Here is a 17482-nt window from a genome sequence, read left to right on the forward strand (position 1 = left end):
ATTCCACACACACACACACCCCAATAAAATTACATCATAACAATATGCAACAGTGTAGGTACATTACCCTTAAAACAGTAAAGTATCTGTAAGGTGCAAATATTCCTCAACACCATGTAAACAACTCAATCTATACAAGGTTTGTTATATATACTTAATATTTAAACTATAACAGTTTCACTGATTTATTCAAACTTGTTCAATATGTTTCCCATATTCAAAACTTCACTTGTACTTCCGTTCACAAGGAATATTAAGCATATATAAGAAACTGTGTATAGATTGAGTTTTTACATGGTGTTGAGGAATATTTGCACATTATAGATACCTTACTGTTTTAAGGTAATGTACCTACGCTATTGCATATTGTTATGATGTAATTTTATTGCTGTATGTGTGTGGAATGATGAGTGAGTTAGGTAGTTTTTAATGTATAGTTGGGTTTTGTATTATTGCATTTCAATAAATGTGGTAAATTAATTAAATTATTTTCTCTGAGGTTGTATGTTAGATCCTTTGGAAGGAGCAATACTACATCTACCTCTTCACCAAGTATTGTTGACAGTGGATGCCTCCACAAGGGATTAAGAGCACACACGGGCCTGTTTTGAACTCTCAGAATAGGGTAATTCCGAGAGAAACTATTTCAGATCAATTTCTTCAAATTGAGTGATCAGGTATGCTCTATTGATTTTCACTTGCTTACTCCAGGGAAAAAGCATTCTTGTCCAAACTGACAACAAAGTCTCCATGTTCTACATGAACCAAGCAAAGGGTACTGGGTCATGGACTCATTGTCAAGAAGTGATAGATATGGGAATGGGCATGCAAACATCAAGGCACCCTGCAAGTGACTTACCTTCCAGAGATCTGCAACACATTGGCAGATCACCTCAGCAGAATGTTTTAACCACACGAAATGTCTTTTCAACAGCCAATAGACAATTCAATCTATAGGGGTTTGCATCAGAGCAAAACGGAGAACTAGAAAAGTCTCTTGCTTCATTCATCCCAGCAAACTTTGATCAACTCGGGATGCTTTTCTATTAAACTGGAATGCAAATTGTATGCTTTTCTATCAATTCCAATCATAGCCAGAATGGTGCAAAAGGGGCTCAAAGACCAAGCCTGTCTATCCTTACAGCTCCACTGATGTTCAGACATGTCTGGTTCAAGTATCTAGTTCAGCTCTCCAGCTGATATCTCTCAGGTCAGATCCATCCTTACTAACTCAAGAAGAGGGATGACTTTTTCATCTTCTCTTCCTTAGCTCGACAGTTTGGATGTTGAACACTCAATTTTAAAAGATTTGGTCTTACTCAGAGATGTCGAGTACATAATAGTATCCTCCAGAAAGCCATCAACTAAAAGAGCTTACAGTTTTAAGTTCTCCACATGGTGTCAATACAACAGCCTGGATCTTTTCACATACAAACTCAATTAGTTACTGAATTGTTTGCTCTCTTTCTGATTCAGGTCTTTCCTCTCCATCAGTAAGAGTACATCTCAGTACAATAGCTACTTACCATATTCAATCTGATAAGTCCATCTCCATTCATCCATTAATATCCAAATTCATGAAAAGTTTGTCATAAAACCTCTGTTTCCAATGGATCTAAACATGGTTCTGGCACAACTGATATATGTGCCATTTGAACCTTTGGAATCTGCCTCTCAATTTTTACATGGAAATTAATATTCACTGTGGCAGTAACCTCAGCCAGAAGAGTCTGCAAACGTCAGGCTTTAGTTCATTACCACCCTCTTATGCAATAAGAGTGGTACTCCATACCAATCCAAAGTTTTTACCTAATGTTGTCCGCTTTCCATATTAATCAAACCATCATGCTTCGTACATTCTTCCCAAGGCCAAATGCATATAAAGGTGAGAGAGCCCTTCCCACCTTAGACTGTAAATGAGCTTTGGTCTACTACAAGAGAAGAACTCAGCCACATCATCAAGCTTCGCAGCTGTTTGTCTTTTACAATCCTAACAGATTGGATATAACATTGGCCAAACATACACCATCCAGCTGACTGCATCACTCACTGTTATATGCTAACAGGCCTTCAAATTACAGACATTAAGGCTTATCAAGTTAGAGCCTTGGCTGCATCATTAGCTCCATCTGCGAGCCGTACCATTTAAAGACATCTACAAAGCTGCAGCATGGTTATTAGTGCACACCTTTGCCTCCAATTACTGTCTGGACAATCTCTCAAAGACTGACAGTAAATTCAGACAAACAGCTTACTTAATAGTCTACTTTCCATGGTGGAGTCTAGGTTGCGTATTCAATGAACGCTATACTGTAACCCTCATCTTGGAACTCCCCATATGTAATGGCTAATTCAGCCCTGCTTAGCAATAAAAAAAAAAAAAAAAGCAAGTTTGTTTACCATAAATGATTATTTATGTAGATAATAGGATGGATTAGCCATATTAAATACTTGCCTGTCTCCCTGGAGAGTTGCATTGGAGAAAATACAGAGAAGAGTAACCAAAATGATAACGGGCATGGAACGACTCCCCTATGAGAAAAGACTAAAGAGGTTAGTGCTGTTCAGCTTGAAGAAAAGATGGCTAAGGGGGATATGATAGAGGTCTACAAAATCATGAAAGGACTTGAATGGATAAATGTTATTCAGTTATTTACTCTTTTAGGTAATAAACTAGGGGGCACGCCATGAAGTTAGCAAATGGCACATTTAAAACCGGAGAAAATTCTTTTTCACTCAATGCACAATTAAGCTCTGGAATTTATTGTCAGAGGATATGTTTAAGGCAGATAGTGTAGCTGGGTTTAAAAGGTTTTGGCTAAGTTCCTGGATGAGAAGTCTATAAACTGCTATTAATAAGGAATAGACACTGGTTGTTAACAGCATTAGTACCTTGGGATCTGTTTAATATTTGGATACTTGCCAGATACTTGTGACTTTGATTGGCCACTGTTGAAAACAGGGTACTGGGTTTGATGCACCCTTGGTCTGACCCGGTGTGGCATATGTTATGTTCTTACGTTATATTCTTAGCTAGAATTAGCTCTTAAATTAACTGAAGGGCTCACAGGGCAATACCTGAGTGGGAATTCCCGCACATGCTCAATAGAACAAAAACTCTCTATTAGCTGAGAGACAGGTCCATTCAGTGCCACCAGATGACTTCACCCACATGTAATGGCTAATTCATCCTGCTATCTATGAAAAACACAATTTACGGTAAGAAAACTTGCTTTAACATTTCTAGATTCCCCAGCTGAAAATGTACCTCCTCAGCCTTGCTAAAAGCACACATAGGCTTGCACAGCATGTTTGATTTTAGCTGGTCGGCAAGGTGTAATTGGACTGGGGGAAGAAATAGTCTGTGTTCATGACATATTCAAAGGTACATGTGCTATTTTACCCTCTTTGGCTGACTGCACAAAATCGCAGGTGCAACTTGTGCAGGAAATTTAGCACACATACCTTATGCCAGTTTTCAGACACCACCCTCATAATATTTGTAGGTAACTTCCTGTAATTAATTGATGTGTGAAGTGCTTATCAGGATTTGTTTTCAGTGTGTGATCAAGTGAATTCTAAGGAGGTTGACCCCCAATATTGAAACTAGTTTGTAAAAAGGGCATCTGGGATAAGCAATTTATCATTGTTCCTTTGAGTCTCCAGTAGTTTTCCCTGGTATGCTCTACTTCTAAACTTCTGCATAAAATTTATTGAAAATACAGTTTCCATGCCAGACCAGTCCAGACAAGTGGGTTATGTCCTCTTTACCAGCAAATAGAGACAGAGGGGAAAAAAGCTCAAAGCTGAATTCACTCCCCCTATAGGATCTGGTGCTGTCTTCATCTCTTCAGTATTTATCTGCAGCAGGCGTTGCAGATGTGTGGACTGATGCTGCAGCTGCAAGTAGGCCACTCCCAGGAAAGCTTTAGTCCAGGTTTCCAGTGGAGCAGAGGTTGTCTTTGGGGCACTGTAGGTGATGGTCCTGGTGGGACTGATTCTCCTTTCCCTATTGGTAATCAACTCATTTGGGTCTGAGTTCCTGCACAATGGGCAAGCACCAGATGGTCTCTGGTGACTTTGTTCCTTTTGTTGGTCCAGTAGCAGGAGTTACTGACAGCACGTGCTCCCTCTATTCTGGCAGAGCAACAGGGAGGCAATAACGTTTATTTTAAAAAAAATTGAAGTACAGCCTTTTCCCTGGATTTCCTCACAGTCTCCTATGGCACTATGCTAGATTTTGACATTTTTCTGCTCAATTGGAATGCAGATCCCACATATGCTTTTCCACCAATTACACTAATAGCCAGGGCAGTGCAAAAAATGCTCAAAGAATGGGCCTACGTGATTCTTACTGAACCAATGTGGCCCAAACAAGACAGATCCATCCTCAAGAAGAGGGGCAACTGTATCATTGGAATCTTTCCTTCTCATCTTGACAGATTGGAGGCTGAGTGCTTGCAGATTGCCTCATTTTCCTTACCCAAAGAAATTGAAAACATAGTAGTGTTCTACCAGGAAGTCATCAACTAGGAGAGCTTAATTAATTAAATGGTAACTGTTCTCCTCATGGTGTTAGAGTTCCTTGGTCTCATTCACATGTAAGCCAAAAGAGTTACTTAAGTACTTTCTCTCTTTTTCTCCCTCAGGTCTCAGTACCTAGTCAGAGAGAGTATATCTCAGTGCCATTGTGGCCTACTATATTCTAATTGAGGGTAGACCAATTTCCACTCATCTGTTGGTATCCAAGTTCGTGAAAGGCTTATGGCATACCAAGCCTCTACTTAAACCACTTATTCCATGAAACTTGAATGTGATGCTGGCACAATTGATGAAGCCATCCTTTGAACCTCTGAAGTCTGCTTCTCTCAGATTTCCATCATGAAAAGTAGTATTCTTTGTTGCAATCATGTCAACCAGAAAAATCAGTGAGCTCCAGGCTTTAGTTCATTACTCTCCTAATATACAATTCTTCCACAATATAGTGGTGCTCCTCACTCACCCAAAATTTCTACCAAATCTTTCCATATTAGTCATCATGTTACCTACATTCTTTTCAAGGTCACATGCACGTGAAAGTGAAAAGGCCCATTGTTCCTTAGACTGTAAAAAAGCATTGGCTTACTACAAGAAAAGGACTTGGCCACATTGTCAGGGCTCGCAAGTATTTGTCTCTTACGATCCTAACTGACTGGACATAGCAGTTGCCAAACAAAGATTTAAAACATGAGTTAAAAACATGGCTATTCAAAATGCATATACATTTATTTTAAAACATCAAAATATACAGAACCACAAAGACAAGATGGACAAATAATCAAATCATGAAGAATAAATCAAATGAGAGAACGTAAGATTCTCAAAACAACCCACTGACTAGATCAATTATTATGTACTAGAAAACTTCACTTGATAAATATGAATGTCTATCTATGAATACCACATCTCTAGCCAATCGTTTGAGTTATAACTATGAATGTCACTTTGTAAACCGTTGTGATCTATACATGGAATGACGATATATGAAATGTCTAAATAAATAAAATATCACACATTATGTGCTGCAGGCCTACAGATTACAGACTTGATCAAGGCTTATTAAGTTAGAGTCAAGGCTGCATCAGTGGCTTTCTGCAAACTGTACCTCTTGAAGACATCTGCAAAGCTGCAATTTGGTCATCTGTGCACACCTTTATGGCTCTGTACTTTCTGGACAGTCTTTCAAGGAGTGAGGGTAAATTCAGGCAAGCAGTTTTGCATAGTCTGTTCACCCACTAGTCAACTCTCCACGGTGAGGTTTGGGTTGCATATTCAATAAATGCTCCACTGCATTCCTCAGCTTGGGGCTGTCATGGTTCCACCTGTTTTGCAGCCTCACCATGCAATGTTCCAGTCTGCTGGGACATCTCCTCACCAGCAGAAGTCTCCAGCGAACTCTGCCTATAGCTACCCGAGCAGTCACCTTACTGGCTACCTGACTGTGCCTATGGTGCAGCCTCCTCTCCACCAGGGGGCCTCAGTGAGCTTCAACCCCAGTATTGCCAAAGCTCCTCACTGCTCGCACCATGCCCAGGCTCCAGACCCATTTAGTCCAGCCTTGCCAGAACCCCCTTGCCATTTCACGGAGCCACTCTTGGCTCCTTGACCCTGGCATCTGTCTCTTTCTACAGCATTGTGTCCTCCAGGCCATCTGTTTTCCTGTTCCTAGCTCTGCGGCCTACTCAGGCCTTTCTGTGTCTAGATGGCCTTTGGGCCTTCTATGTGTTCTTTGTTCAGTGTGATCTTGTGTCCTCTCCGAGTCCCTGTCTTGCCACAGTTTTGTTTGGAACCCAGTCTGTTGTCTGTACCTTGTCTTAGTCTTGTCCTGGGCTTGCCCAAGAACCATCCTTGTTCTAGTCCAACCCAGCCAAGCTTTGCTCATGCCTACCCAGCTTTGCTCCAGACCTTCCCAGCCTGTTTCCAGCCTCCAGTATTGTACAGTTAAGCTCAGCTTGTTCCAAGCTCCCAGCCTTGTGCCAGTCTAGTCCAGCCTGCTCAAGCTTCTAGTATGCACCTCCACAAAAGCTGTCCTGCCAGCCCCCAGAACCCAAGGGCCCAACCTGTGGGGGAGGGGCTGGCTAGGCACAAGATATTCCAAGCTCCAGCCATGCAGTCCTGCACTGCTCCTGAGGGGGGGGGGTATTCCCTGTTCTCAACACAACTCCCCATGACAGAGGATCCCCATATTGCTAATTCAGTAAGTTTGCTTACCGTAAACTGTGTTCTCCATAGACAGAATTAATTAGCCATGCTAAATACCCACCCACCTCCCTGGAGAGTTGATTTCTTAGCTAGACTTTGCTCTAAAATAGACTGCATGTGAATTCCCACACATGCTCAGTAGAGCAAAAGTTCTGTCTGATGTCAGCCATGTGTCATGGTTAATTCATCCTGCTGTCAACAGAGAGCACAGTTTACAGTAAGCAAACTTGCTGTTTTCTACTGAAATTTCTTTTGTTAGAACATTTAAATCCCCAGGAAAAATAAAATAACTGAAAATGAAGGTTCCTATTTATAGATTAGGAGGGGAGTTATGATCCGGAGCAGCTGAAGAGGATATCAGTCCTATTGGAGAACCAATGGGTCCAGGTCTAAAGTAAGAGCCAAAGCCAGCCATCCTAGGGCTCCAGAAATCTTGGCCTCTAGCTCAGGGAAAAAGACAGCCTGGATGGTGGCAGTCAAGGTGCAATGCCTTTAGCTGATGTGAACAAGCTGAGGGAATCTAGTAGCTCTTAGGTACCCTGGTAAGTGAGTCAGATTAGATCTAGGATGGAGTTTCTCTGCAGTACGTGACAGCAGCTCACATGGCCAACATCACCATTGTTCAGACAAATATTTTGAGCTGAAATTCTTGAGATCCTGAAGTTTAAGGACTGGCAGAAGTGATCTCTGCCCTGCTAGTGGTCCAGTGGGGCTCCAAAGTGAGTAGATTTCAGATCAGCAGAGAAGTTCCAGGACCAAGGGTGTAGCATCCATGGCACATAGACACCACCAACTTATCAGATGATAAGAACATAAGAAAATGCCATACTGGGTCAGACTAAGGGTCCATCAAGCCCAGCATCCTGCTTCCAACAGTGGCCAATCCAGGCCACAAGAACCTGGCAAGTACCCAAAAACTAAGTCTATTCCATGTTACCATTGCTAATGGCAGTGGCTATTCTCTAGGTGAACTTAATAGCAGGTAATGGACTTCTCCTCCAAGAACTTATCCGATCCTTTTTTAAACACAGCTATACTAACTGCACTAACCACATCCTCTGGCAACAAATTCCAGAATTTAATTGTGCGTTGAGTAAAAAAGAACTTTCTCCGATTAGTTTTAAATGTGCTCCATGCTAACTTCATGGAGTGCCCCCTAGTCTTTCTACTATCCGAAAGAGTAAATAACCGATTCACATCTACCCGTTCTAGACCGTGCTATGTATCTCCAACCTGAAACACCATTGCCAGGATCGGGGCAGCTTGCTAGACTATTGTGACACTCCTGCTTTTGGCTCCCCCTAGAAGCACAATTGTTTGCCCACTGAACCACACCAATTATAGTTTCCTACTATTTCCTTTGTCAGCCAGTACAGCTGCAGAAATGAGAGGGGGAGAAAGTATGCTCAAGCTGCAACAAATAGCATTCCTGGCACACCGCTCATCTTCCTGCCACTGCTTATCTTCCTCTCTCTCAACTCTATGGAGCCCTGCTCCTCAGTGCAGGTTGCAGCTGCTACCACAGCTTTCCTTTCATCCCACGGTCTCATTTGATTTATCTTTCTGGACACCGAGGGCTACTAGTGGCGACATTCCTGTCTTATTCCCATAGCTATCACTGCTGCTCTACTATTTATTTTATTTATTTATTTATAACTTTTTATATACCGAGGTTCAATTAACAGGATTAATTATCACTTCGGTTTACATTGTAACTTGCGAAACAACAATGACAAAGTCTTGTCTTACATTTAACAAGTTAGAAAAGAACCTGGATAACAAAACTAGGGTAATAGAGAACAGTCAAACAGTAATCAAACAGTGCAGACTAAGACCATGGTGGAAAGTAGAGTTTATGAGAAAGCTATGCACCCTTACTTCTACTACACCCCTCAGGTCTTGACCCAGCATCATACTGCCCTGGCCCTGGGTTGGCACCACTGGAGCCTGACATTTCCACTTCTTTTTCTGCTGGCTGCTGCAGCCAGACTAAAGGCAGATAAAGAATATTTTGAAATTAAAAAAAAAATGAAAATCATTTAGCAAGAATAGATGGTGATAAACAAATATAGTGTGCTGTAGTGACACCCACTCTGTCCCTAGCACCCTCTTTCTGCTGTTCTCTCTGCTCAGCATCCCTGTGTCCTTTCCTCCTCTGCCTAGTATCCCTTCCTGCTCCTCTGCCTGTAGGTGGCTATCTGAGGAAATATGGCCGTTGGTGGGGGGAGAGGGGTGGGTTCTTCTTGGATAACATGACCAGCCCATCCAGCTGAGTCAGCAACTTGCATAGTGGCTAAGGACTGCTTGTGCCACTATAGCGGTAGCATGTCGCACTGGTGCCCAACACCCTGATGAAAAAACATGGTCCTCCCCCTAGGCCTGGCATCCCAGGCAGTTGCCTGCCTGCCTTGCCCCTAATGATAGCTCTGGTTTTCTCTTTATTTATTTATTTTATTTAAGGTTTTTCTATACCGGCATTCATGATAAGATCATATCATGCCGGTTTACAGATAACAGGGGGTGCAAAAACTGTTCTTTTAACAAGTGCGGAGGAAGCAAAAGTTACAATAAAACAAGGTTGTAGAACTGGGGGAGGAAGGAGACAAGGATAGCGGCGTAAAAAATATTTACAGAGGTAACTTATTTACAATGTGCAGTGATGTCTCTTTATGGATATTTACATTGGGCAGTAAGGTTTCTCAATGGATATTTGACTCCGGAAAGGCTTGCTTAAATAGCCAAGTCTTAAGTCTTTTCCTGAATGTTGGTAAGCAGGGTTCAAGTCTAAGATCCGGTGGTAAGGTATTCCAAAGAGAGGGGCCCGCTGTAGAAAAGGCCCGGTCTCTGAGTGCCTTATGGAGTGTAGCTTTAGTTGGGGGAACGGTCAGGGAGCCTTTGTAGGCGTCTCTGATAGGTCTGGATGATGTGTGCATTCTGAGGGGGATTTGGAGGTTGAGAGGGGCCTGTGAGTGGATGGATTTGTGGATGATGGTGATGGACTTGTGTAGGATTCTGTAGTGTATTGGCAGCCAGTGAAGATTAGATAGAATTGGCGAGATGTGGTCTCTTCTTCTGGAATTTGTCAGGATTCTGGCTGCCGCGTTCTGTAGCATCTGAAGTGGTTTTATGGATGAGGACGGGAGACCTAGCAAGATTGAATTGCAATAGTCCATCTTGGAGAAAATTACAGATTGTAAGACTGTTCTGAAGTCATGAAAGTGTAGTAGTGGTTTCATTCTCTTGATTACCTGCAGCTTGTAGAAGCAGTTCCTGGTTGTGTTGTTTATAAATGATTTTAGGTTCAAGTGTTTGTCTATTACTTACCCCTAGGTCTCTTGCTTGTGTAGCAATGGTGTTAACTGGTGCAGTTTGTGGGGAGTTGCTGTTTTCGGGGGTGATGAGGAGGAGTTCTGTTTTGGCCGAGTTTAGAATCAGGTTTCTGATTCTAAACTCCTTTCTGTCTGACTGCTTGCTCCTTTATTACCTCTCTGCCAGCAAGCCAGAGAGCTTTGGTTATAATTCTACAAGCCGTAAAGCCCGTTAAAACGGGCTACATCCCTCTGTCTCTCACCTCCCCCTCATTCTCTCTCCCCTCACTCTTCACCACCCCCCTCCCCCACCCACTCCTCTCCACCCTCCCTCTCCTCTCACTCAGTCCCCCCCCTCCCTCACTCCCTCCCACTCAGTCCCCCCTCTCCCTCCCTCCCACTCACTCAGTCCCCCTCTCCCTCCCTCCCTCCCACTCACATCAGTCCACCCTCTCCCTCCCTCCCTCCACCCACCTCCATTTCCTCCGGCGCCGTAAGCCGCGACTTCCCGCAACCCCACCCGGCTCCATTAACTCCTCCCGCTCCTGCCAGCAGATCTCGGGGGGGGGTCACTCCCGCCGCGCGGCAGTGACCCCCCCGAGATCTGCCGGCAGATCTGGGGAGGAGAAGTAGCGGCACCGCGCGCGCGCGGTGCCGCTACTTCTCCTCCCGCTCCTGCCGGCAGATCTCGGTGGGGGGGCGCGGGAGTGACACCCCCCCCCGAGATCTGCCGGCAGATCTCGGTGGGGGGGGCGCGGGAGTGACACCCCCCCCCCCCCGAGATCTGCCGGCAGATCTGGGGAGGAGAAGCAGCGGTGCCGCGCACCGCGCGCGGCGCCGCTGCTTCTCCTCCCGCTCCTGCGGCCCCACCGCCATTTTTTTTTCTGATCGACATCCTTGCCCGCACATGCGCAGTAGAGCTGTGCTCTACTGCGCATTTGCGGGCCGTCGGTCACAGGCCATTTATAAGGTAGATTGGAGCAACTCAAGATTCTTGTCTATCAGTCCCATGGCAGCAGCAGATTTTCTGGTGCACTATCAACTTCAGCAGTCACCCTACACCCTTGTTCAAGATGAGCAAACTTTTTGGCTGAAAAAGGAAAGTAAGGGTCTGGGGGTTTGAATATCCTTGTAAAACAATGAACAGAATCAAGTCACCTGCCTGTATTCTTGCTGAGAACCTGGACATTCCCTAGATAAAATGCAAGCAAGAGTGCTCCTTCATCCTTTCCCAGGTCAGAAGATTCTTCCCTAGACTATCCCTTTTATTCTCTCTTACAGCCTTGGCTGTCAAGAGAGCCAAGCTACATAGTAAGAATACTTAGTGTCAGGGGTTATCTTCCTCTGTGGCATGAGAGGACCATGTAGTGAACCTGACTTAGAATTTGGAGCCTCTACGAGGTCACTTTACAGATCCTCTGCAAGCTTAGTTTATGGAGGATACAATATTTTCCTTTGAGAGATCCATTCCTCAGTCTTGACCTTCCACCAGAGGAATCTGGGATTAAGGCATAACTCCATGTCTCGCAGAGATTGAATTTGATTTGCTGCAAGGGACACAATCATGGAAGCTGTCTCACTACTCTTTTGCTACTGTCTTCTAGGGAATCAAGAACACAAGTCCTCCACTGCGGAAGGTCTACTTGACTTGAAATCTGAGCTTAGTTTTGAAGGTATCTGGCCTCCCTTCTTCTTCAGCCTCAAAGAACATCTCTTTGAGTCTTGTTGAAGTCTGTCTTTTTGGTAACCGTTGTTACTTTTAAAGGAAATGGTATCTCTGCACCCATTACTATCCATTTTCTAAGGGTAGTGTTTCACTTCTGTTAGAATCAGATTTTTCTCATAACTGTGAGGAAGTTGGGTGATGTAGGCCAGAACAGGGATGACAATTTCCATGCCAGTCTTTTCTCAGATAAATCTTTGTTGTGACCTATTAAAGCACAATGGTTTCTAAAGCATTGATTTATGAACAATCAAGGAAATAAGAGTGTCAGCCTGCTCAAGCAAGAATTTATAAGTCCCAGAGGACTATCAAGTCCACTTGATCAGGGTGCAGGGCTCCTAGTAGACAGAATTAGAACCTGTCTTTCCAGAGAATAATGACTAGACAGCGCCCTTGTCTCTGTTGCATCCCTGCTCTAAGCCACCTTAGTGTGGGTGTGCAGATTAGGAAAAGATATACCTTGAATGCAGGAGTCCTGAGAGATTATTATGGCTTCTTCCTGCCCAGTCTAAGTAGAGCTTGGGTACATTCCTCTAAAGTGGACTGGCATGGATGATAAGGAAGTGAAATTTAAACTTATCTGCCAATTTCCTTTCCTTTAGTTCTGCCAAACCAGTCCAGAACCCATCCAGGGAAGCTGCAGTGATCAAGGACTCTGTCTGACAAGTTCAGAAAACTAACAGCGAATACATTGCTCACTCTGAAAGTAGTTGGCCTAATCATGACCTTGATGTAGGGGGATTATCTATTTCCTTGATTAATGACTATGGAGTAATGTTTCTTGGCTGCATCAGGTTTTGATTGTACTGGTGATTTGGAAACCAAAACAAACCTTTGCCTTCAGTTGTCTTAGCTTTGACATAAAATACTGAAGAGCTGAAGGCAACACCAGACCCCCTTGAGGGGAGAGTGAGGTCAACTTTCAGCTTATTTTTCCTCTGTCTCCATCTGCTGGCAGGGGAGATAACCCACTTGTCTGGATTGGTCTGGCAAGACTAAAGGAAAGGAAATTAACAGGCAAGTTTACAGTTCATCATTTTGTCTCTTGTAGGAAATTGCTAGCTTGAAAAGGCAATTCACGGAACTGCTGTCAGATATCGGATTTGTGAAGGAAGGATTAAGAGCCAGAGATATAGAAAAGAGATGGTCATATAGAGAAGATGGTGTCCTGCATGCAACAGGTGAAGAGGTAAAAAGGTTTTACTGTACTATAAGCATTTTCAGTTCTCACTGATAGTTCTTCAGAATGTATTTAAACCTTGTTCATTCTCTTGCTAACAAGATCCATCTCCCTTCCTCAAGGTTATGACATAGGATAATGGCTATCAACCCTTTCCTGGAAGTCACTGCTTGATCCTTGAAATTTTTTTAATGCTTTCTCCCACTATCCTCTATGGCTGCCTAATAAAATGTTTTGATTATTATTAAATGGGGAGTGGAAGCTGTAGTCTGTTCTAAGTCTGCTGTCCAATAAGACTAAAGGAACTGTGATAGAGCAATTCACTCCACAGGGAGATGGTGGGTATGCTTAACTGGAAATAATTTTTAAAATGCCCCAAAATTATAGATTTTATCATAATGGAAAAAATAGTATGGTTAATCTTTGCTGAAAAGAAGGCCAAAGTCCATTACTTGGTGTTAAAGAACCAAGAATATTCTTAAATCAGATCTATCCAATGGAGGCACTTTTTATACCAAAGATTGCTATTACCGATTCATTGTGTCTCTCCTTAACTTTATTTTATTTATATTCTGCCTTTTTGGGTGCTTCAAAGCAGATTGCATTCAGGGATTATAAGTATTTCCCTATCCCTAGAGGGCTCACATTGTATGTTTTTATCTGAGGCAATGGAGAGTGATGTTACTTATACAAGGTCACAAGGAGTGGCAGCGGAATTTGAACTCTAGTTTCCCTGATTCACAGACAACTGCTCAAACCACTAGGCTGCTACTCCACTTCAAAGCCTCCTTTAGAGGCTTGAAGCTAGCTTTGTTTATTCACATTGTATCACACATATCCACATTTGGTAAATTTCAGCAATAAGTTGCAAAACTGAAACAATTTGTAGCTCCCTTCCTAGGTGTCACTTTGGCAAGGAAAGGGGTCCACTTCTAGAGTTGCCGAATTCTTTCCTCACTACACCCCTAGAATTCATTCCAAATGGGGGAAAGATTCAGTTTTATGGCCCTTAGCCATATTATATTGCGGACTCTGCAAGTCTTGGGGTTCGTGATCAACTACCCAAAGTCTCACCTCTGCCTATCTCCCCAGCTGGACTTCATAGGCACCAGACTAGACATGATGCAGGCAAAAGCGTTTTTGCCCCAGGATCAGGCTCTTGCCCTCACCTCGCTGGCAGCCTTTGTCCACAGCAGCCGGCAGCTGACTGCCCACCTTCTGCTCTGTTTATTGGGCCGCAAGGCGGCTTCTGTCCATGTTACCCCTCTCACCAATTTGTGCATGCGGAGGGCTCAGTGGACCTTGTAGTCACAATGGCAACAGGCCTCTCAGGACCTCAAGACTTGCGTTGCAGTCACGGAACCTCTGTGGGCGTCTGTCCTGGTGGAAAAACCTCTCCAATTTGGAGCGGGGGATTCCCTTCCAGACTGCTCCGCCTCAAGTGATCCTCACTACCGAAACTTCTCCTCAGGGCTGGGGACCCAGGCCATCCCCTGCTGACCAACAGCACCGCAGTTGTTGTGCCTGTTGGCACTTTGTTCAGTAACTGTTGGTCTCACCTGCTAACGGGGGCAGCCTGGAGCTTGATATTCACCCACATGTGAGGACTACCATTCTGCTTGTCCTAGGAGAAAGCACAGTTGCTTACCTGTAACAGGTGTTCTCCTAGGGCAGCAGGATGTTAGTCCTCAGGAATCCAGCTCGCCGCCCCACAAAGTTGGGCTCTCCTTCTGGTTTGTTTTATTTTTTTGCTTGTATTTTTTCCATGTTACGAGACTGAAGGGGGACCTTGTGTGGATAGTGGCATGCTGGGCATGCTCAGTGTGCTGGTCAAAGTTTCTAGAAACTTTGACAAAAGTTTTCCATGCCGGGCTCCATCAGATGATGTCACCCACATATGAGGACTAACATCCTGCTGTCCTAGGAGAACACCTGTTATAGGCAAGCAACTATGCTTTCTCCAACAGAAAAGAAAAAGCTTTCAGACAGACCAAAACATAAGGAATCTTGGTGTTTTGGTGTCTTCTTAGCGCTGAAGCTATGATTCATTACTATCATCTTCGGGATGGAAAATTAAGAGGAAGAGGTCTCCCTTACATCAAAAGAAAGGAAACACCCCCTCAAAAGATTGAGTCTCCATCAGCTTGTAAAAGATTAGCACCATCCACTGCCAGCACCAGTAAACTCTTGATGCCATCAACTTCACATGCCTCAGCACCAAAAATGCCTGTGCTGATGCGCTTTGTTACAAAGGTTCATCAGCATTGTCTCTTGCTGGCCCTTCACTGGCATCTCATTCACTTTGACATGGAGACTTGTTCAAGCCTCAAATTTTCATTCCATCTGGCAAGAAAACTACTCAACATATATTGGTACCAGAATTGGATACTTCTAAGTTGTGCTCCCTCCAACCACATCCACACCACCATCCTTTAATTCAAAAATTATAGTTGGAGTTTTCCATAATTAAATGAAAAATGCTACTCCACCACCACCTCCTTTAAAGTAACCCATTCTGGAGACCTTCTCTAGTAAATTGGATTCTTAATCATCCATCCCTCTGTTTTAGAATATGCATGATGTTCAACAGAATAATCTCTCAGCTCCTTTTCTTCAGTGAAGACCACAGTCACATGAGGCTCCTTTAGAACTCAGATTCACAAGAAGATTTGTGATCATCTTACCTCTCATACTCCTATCATTTGGAAGATGAGTCCATGGATTTGCCCCCAGATCCTTCACCTGATCCTGCTTTCCACAAGAAGATGCAAACTATCCTGTGTTCCTCCAAAAAAAGGCATATCTGTTTCAGTTAAATTAAAAAAATGAAGGCAAGGTAGGACATTTATGATGTCCTAAAATACATACAAATCCCCAAGACAGTTCTGCAGGAGGTCCAGTTCAGAATGTGACACTCCTTTTGCCACACTACTGGTTGCAAGGAAATTTAAGATTGAACCCTACCCAGAGTATAAGATACACTTTCCTCATGAATCCATGGTTCTTGAGTCAACATTAAAAAAAAACAAAAAAAAACCCCACAAAAAACGCATTCTGGTATTCTCCCAGGAAGGATCACAAGAAAATCTGTCAGCCATGCTTCAGTCTTGGTTTGCCGCCCACCAGTTTCAGATGATCTAATATCAATTTCTGAATTATATTGTATAAAGAGACACTTCTTTTCAACTCCCTTCAGACACACAAGGTCAAGTTGCACCTCATCTAAATGAAGCAGAAGAACGTGCTAAACATTCTATCACATCTTTATATGGTGTTTGTGATAATGCTTCACAGTCTTTAGCCATAGTTATAAGGACCAGAAAATTCACTTGGCTAAAAGTTTCCAGTTTCAGAAATTTGCATAACAAATCAGCTGATGTACCTTGTTCTAAAGATAACTTGTTTGAAGAAAGAGTTAAAAATACAGTTTACCTAATAAAAGATCACTGTTCAATCCTCCAAATGCTGTCAGTGGTTACAACCAACAACCTCGTCAAAGGAAATATCAATCACAGTCCTATAGGTGACAATTTTATCCTAGCAGGAGATACCAATCTTATCAGAGGATATGCCCACAGATTCAGTTGCAGCAAAGGGGACCGCATACAAGGGAAAGGGCTCAACCAAGGTCTAATCAACAAATTTTGTATAAACCTGTCCCATGAATTTTTTTTTGTTAATTTTGAAAATATACAAGTTACTAAAACTGTGTACATTGGAACACAAAGATTCTATCTTATGCTCGGGGAAGCGGAAAAACAATGAGAAAAGGAAAATAAAGCATTAAAGGAAAATAGCATAGCATGAAAGAGACCATCAAACCGGAGACCATTAATAAATCTGGTTAAGACTAGTTTAGCACATCAACCAATAGCTTTAAAGGCCAAAAGGATTTCAGTTGTCCAGGTATAAAGAAAATGTAACAGTCATTATTGAGTTTGACAATACGCTTACATGGATAACATAATGTGAATGTGGCATCCAAGGCAATAGTATCCTACTTTAAAGCTAAGAAACCCCTCTTTTCATTTTTTTTCTTAGAGTAGTTTTTTTAAATATCCAAATAAACCATTACAGCTTGGCCATAAAACAAAGAATTTACATCTCTTAAATATAATTGCATAACCTTACAGCAATGTATAATCTCTAGTGTTGAATTTTCCAAGAAATTTGTAAGATTAAATTCTCCCAGGACAAGCAGGATGGTAGTCCTCACATGTGGGTGACATCATCAGGATTGAGCCCAGTCATGGAACACTTATGCCCAGCATGCCACCAAACCTGCATCCAGCAGGGTCCCCCTACAGTCTCTTTTTTTTCCATGCAGCAGTAGCCTCGCGGATTCTGGAGCTCTGTGAGTTTACCTCACAACTTTTCCTCATGGGAATTAAACTTAAAATTTCAGTAAAATTCCCCCATCTTGGGGTCCCCCTTCGACTACCGACCTCTGTCGATGCCGGTAAGTTACCCCATCTTTTCCCGTTGGTTCCCGGCGGCATTTTTACATTGAGGCCTGACGGCCACCAACTG

General features: G+C 43.1%; 1 protein-coding gene across 9 annotated transcripts in view; it reads left to right on the forward strand.

The window, feature by feature from the left end:
- Nucleotides 1–17482, forward strand: part of DHX57 (DExH-box helicase 57) — a 473349-nt gene that overhangs the window by 322325 nt on the left and 133542 nt on the right. For 7 of the 9 annotated variants that reach the window (XM_029594371.1, XM_029594373.1, XM_029594378.1 and 4 more), the window contains one exon: nucleotides 12824–12961. The exons of 1 other annotated variant lie outside the window; for it this stretch is intronic. In XM_029594371.1, coding sequence (XP_029450231.1) covers nucleotides 12824–12961 — 138 coding nt within the window. Of the gene's footprint in view, nucleotides 1–11653; nucleotides 11723–12823; nucleotides 12962–17482 lie in introns of those variants that run through there. One more of the 9 variants, XM_029594380.1, reaches the window with a different exon arrangement.

This window comes from Rhinatrema bivittatum, chromosome 3 (assembly GCF_901001135.1).
Source record: "Rhinatrema bivittatum chromosome 3, aRhiBiv1.1, whole genome shotgun sequence".
Classification (NCBI taxonomy): Eukaryota; Metazoa; Chordata; class Amphibia; order Gymnophiona; family Rhinatrematidae; genus Rhinatrema; species Rhinatrema bivittatum.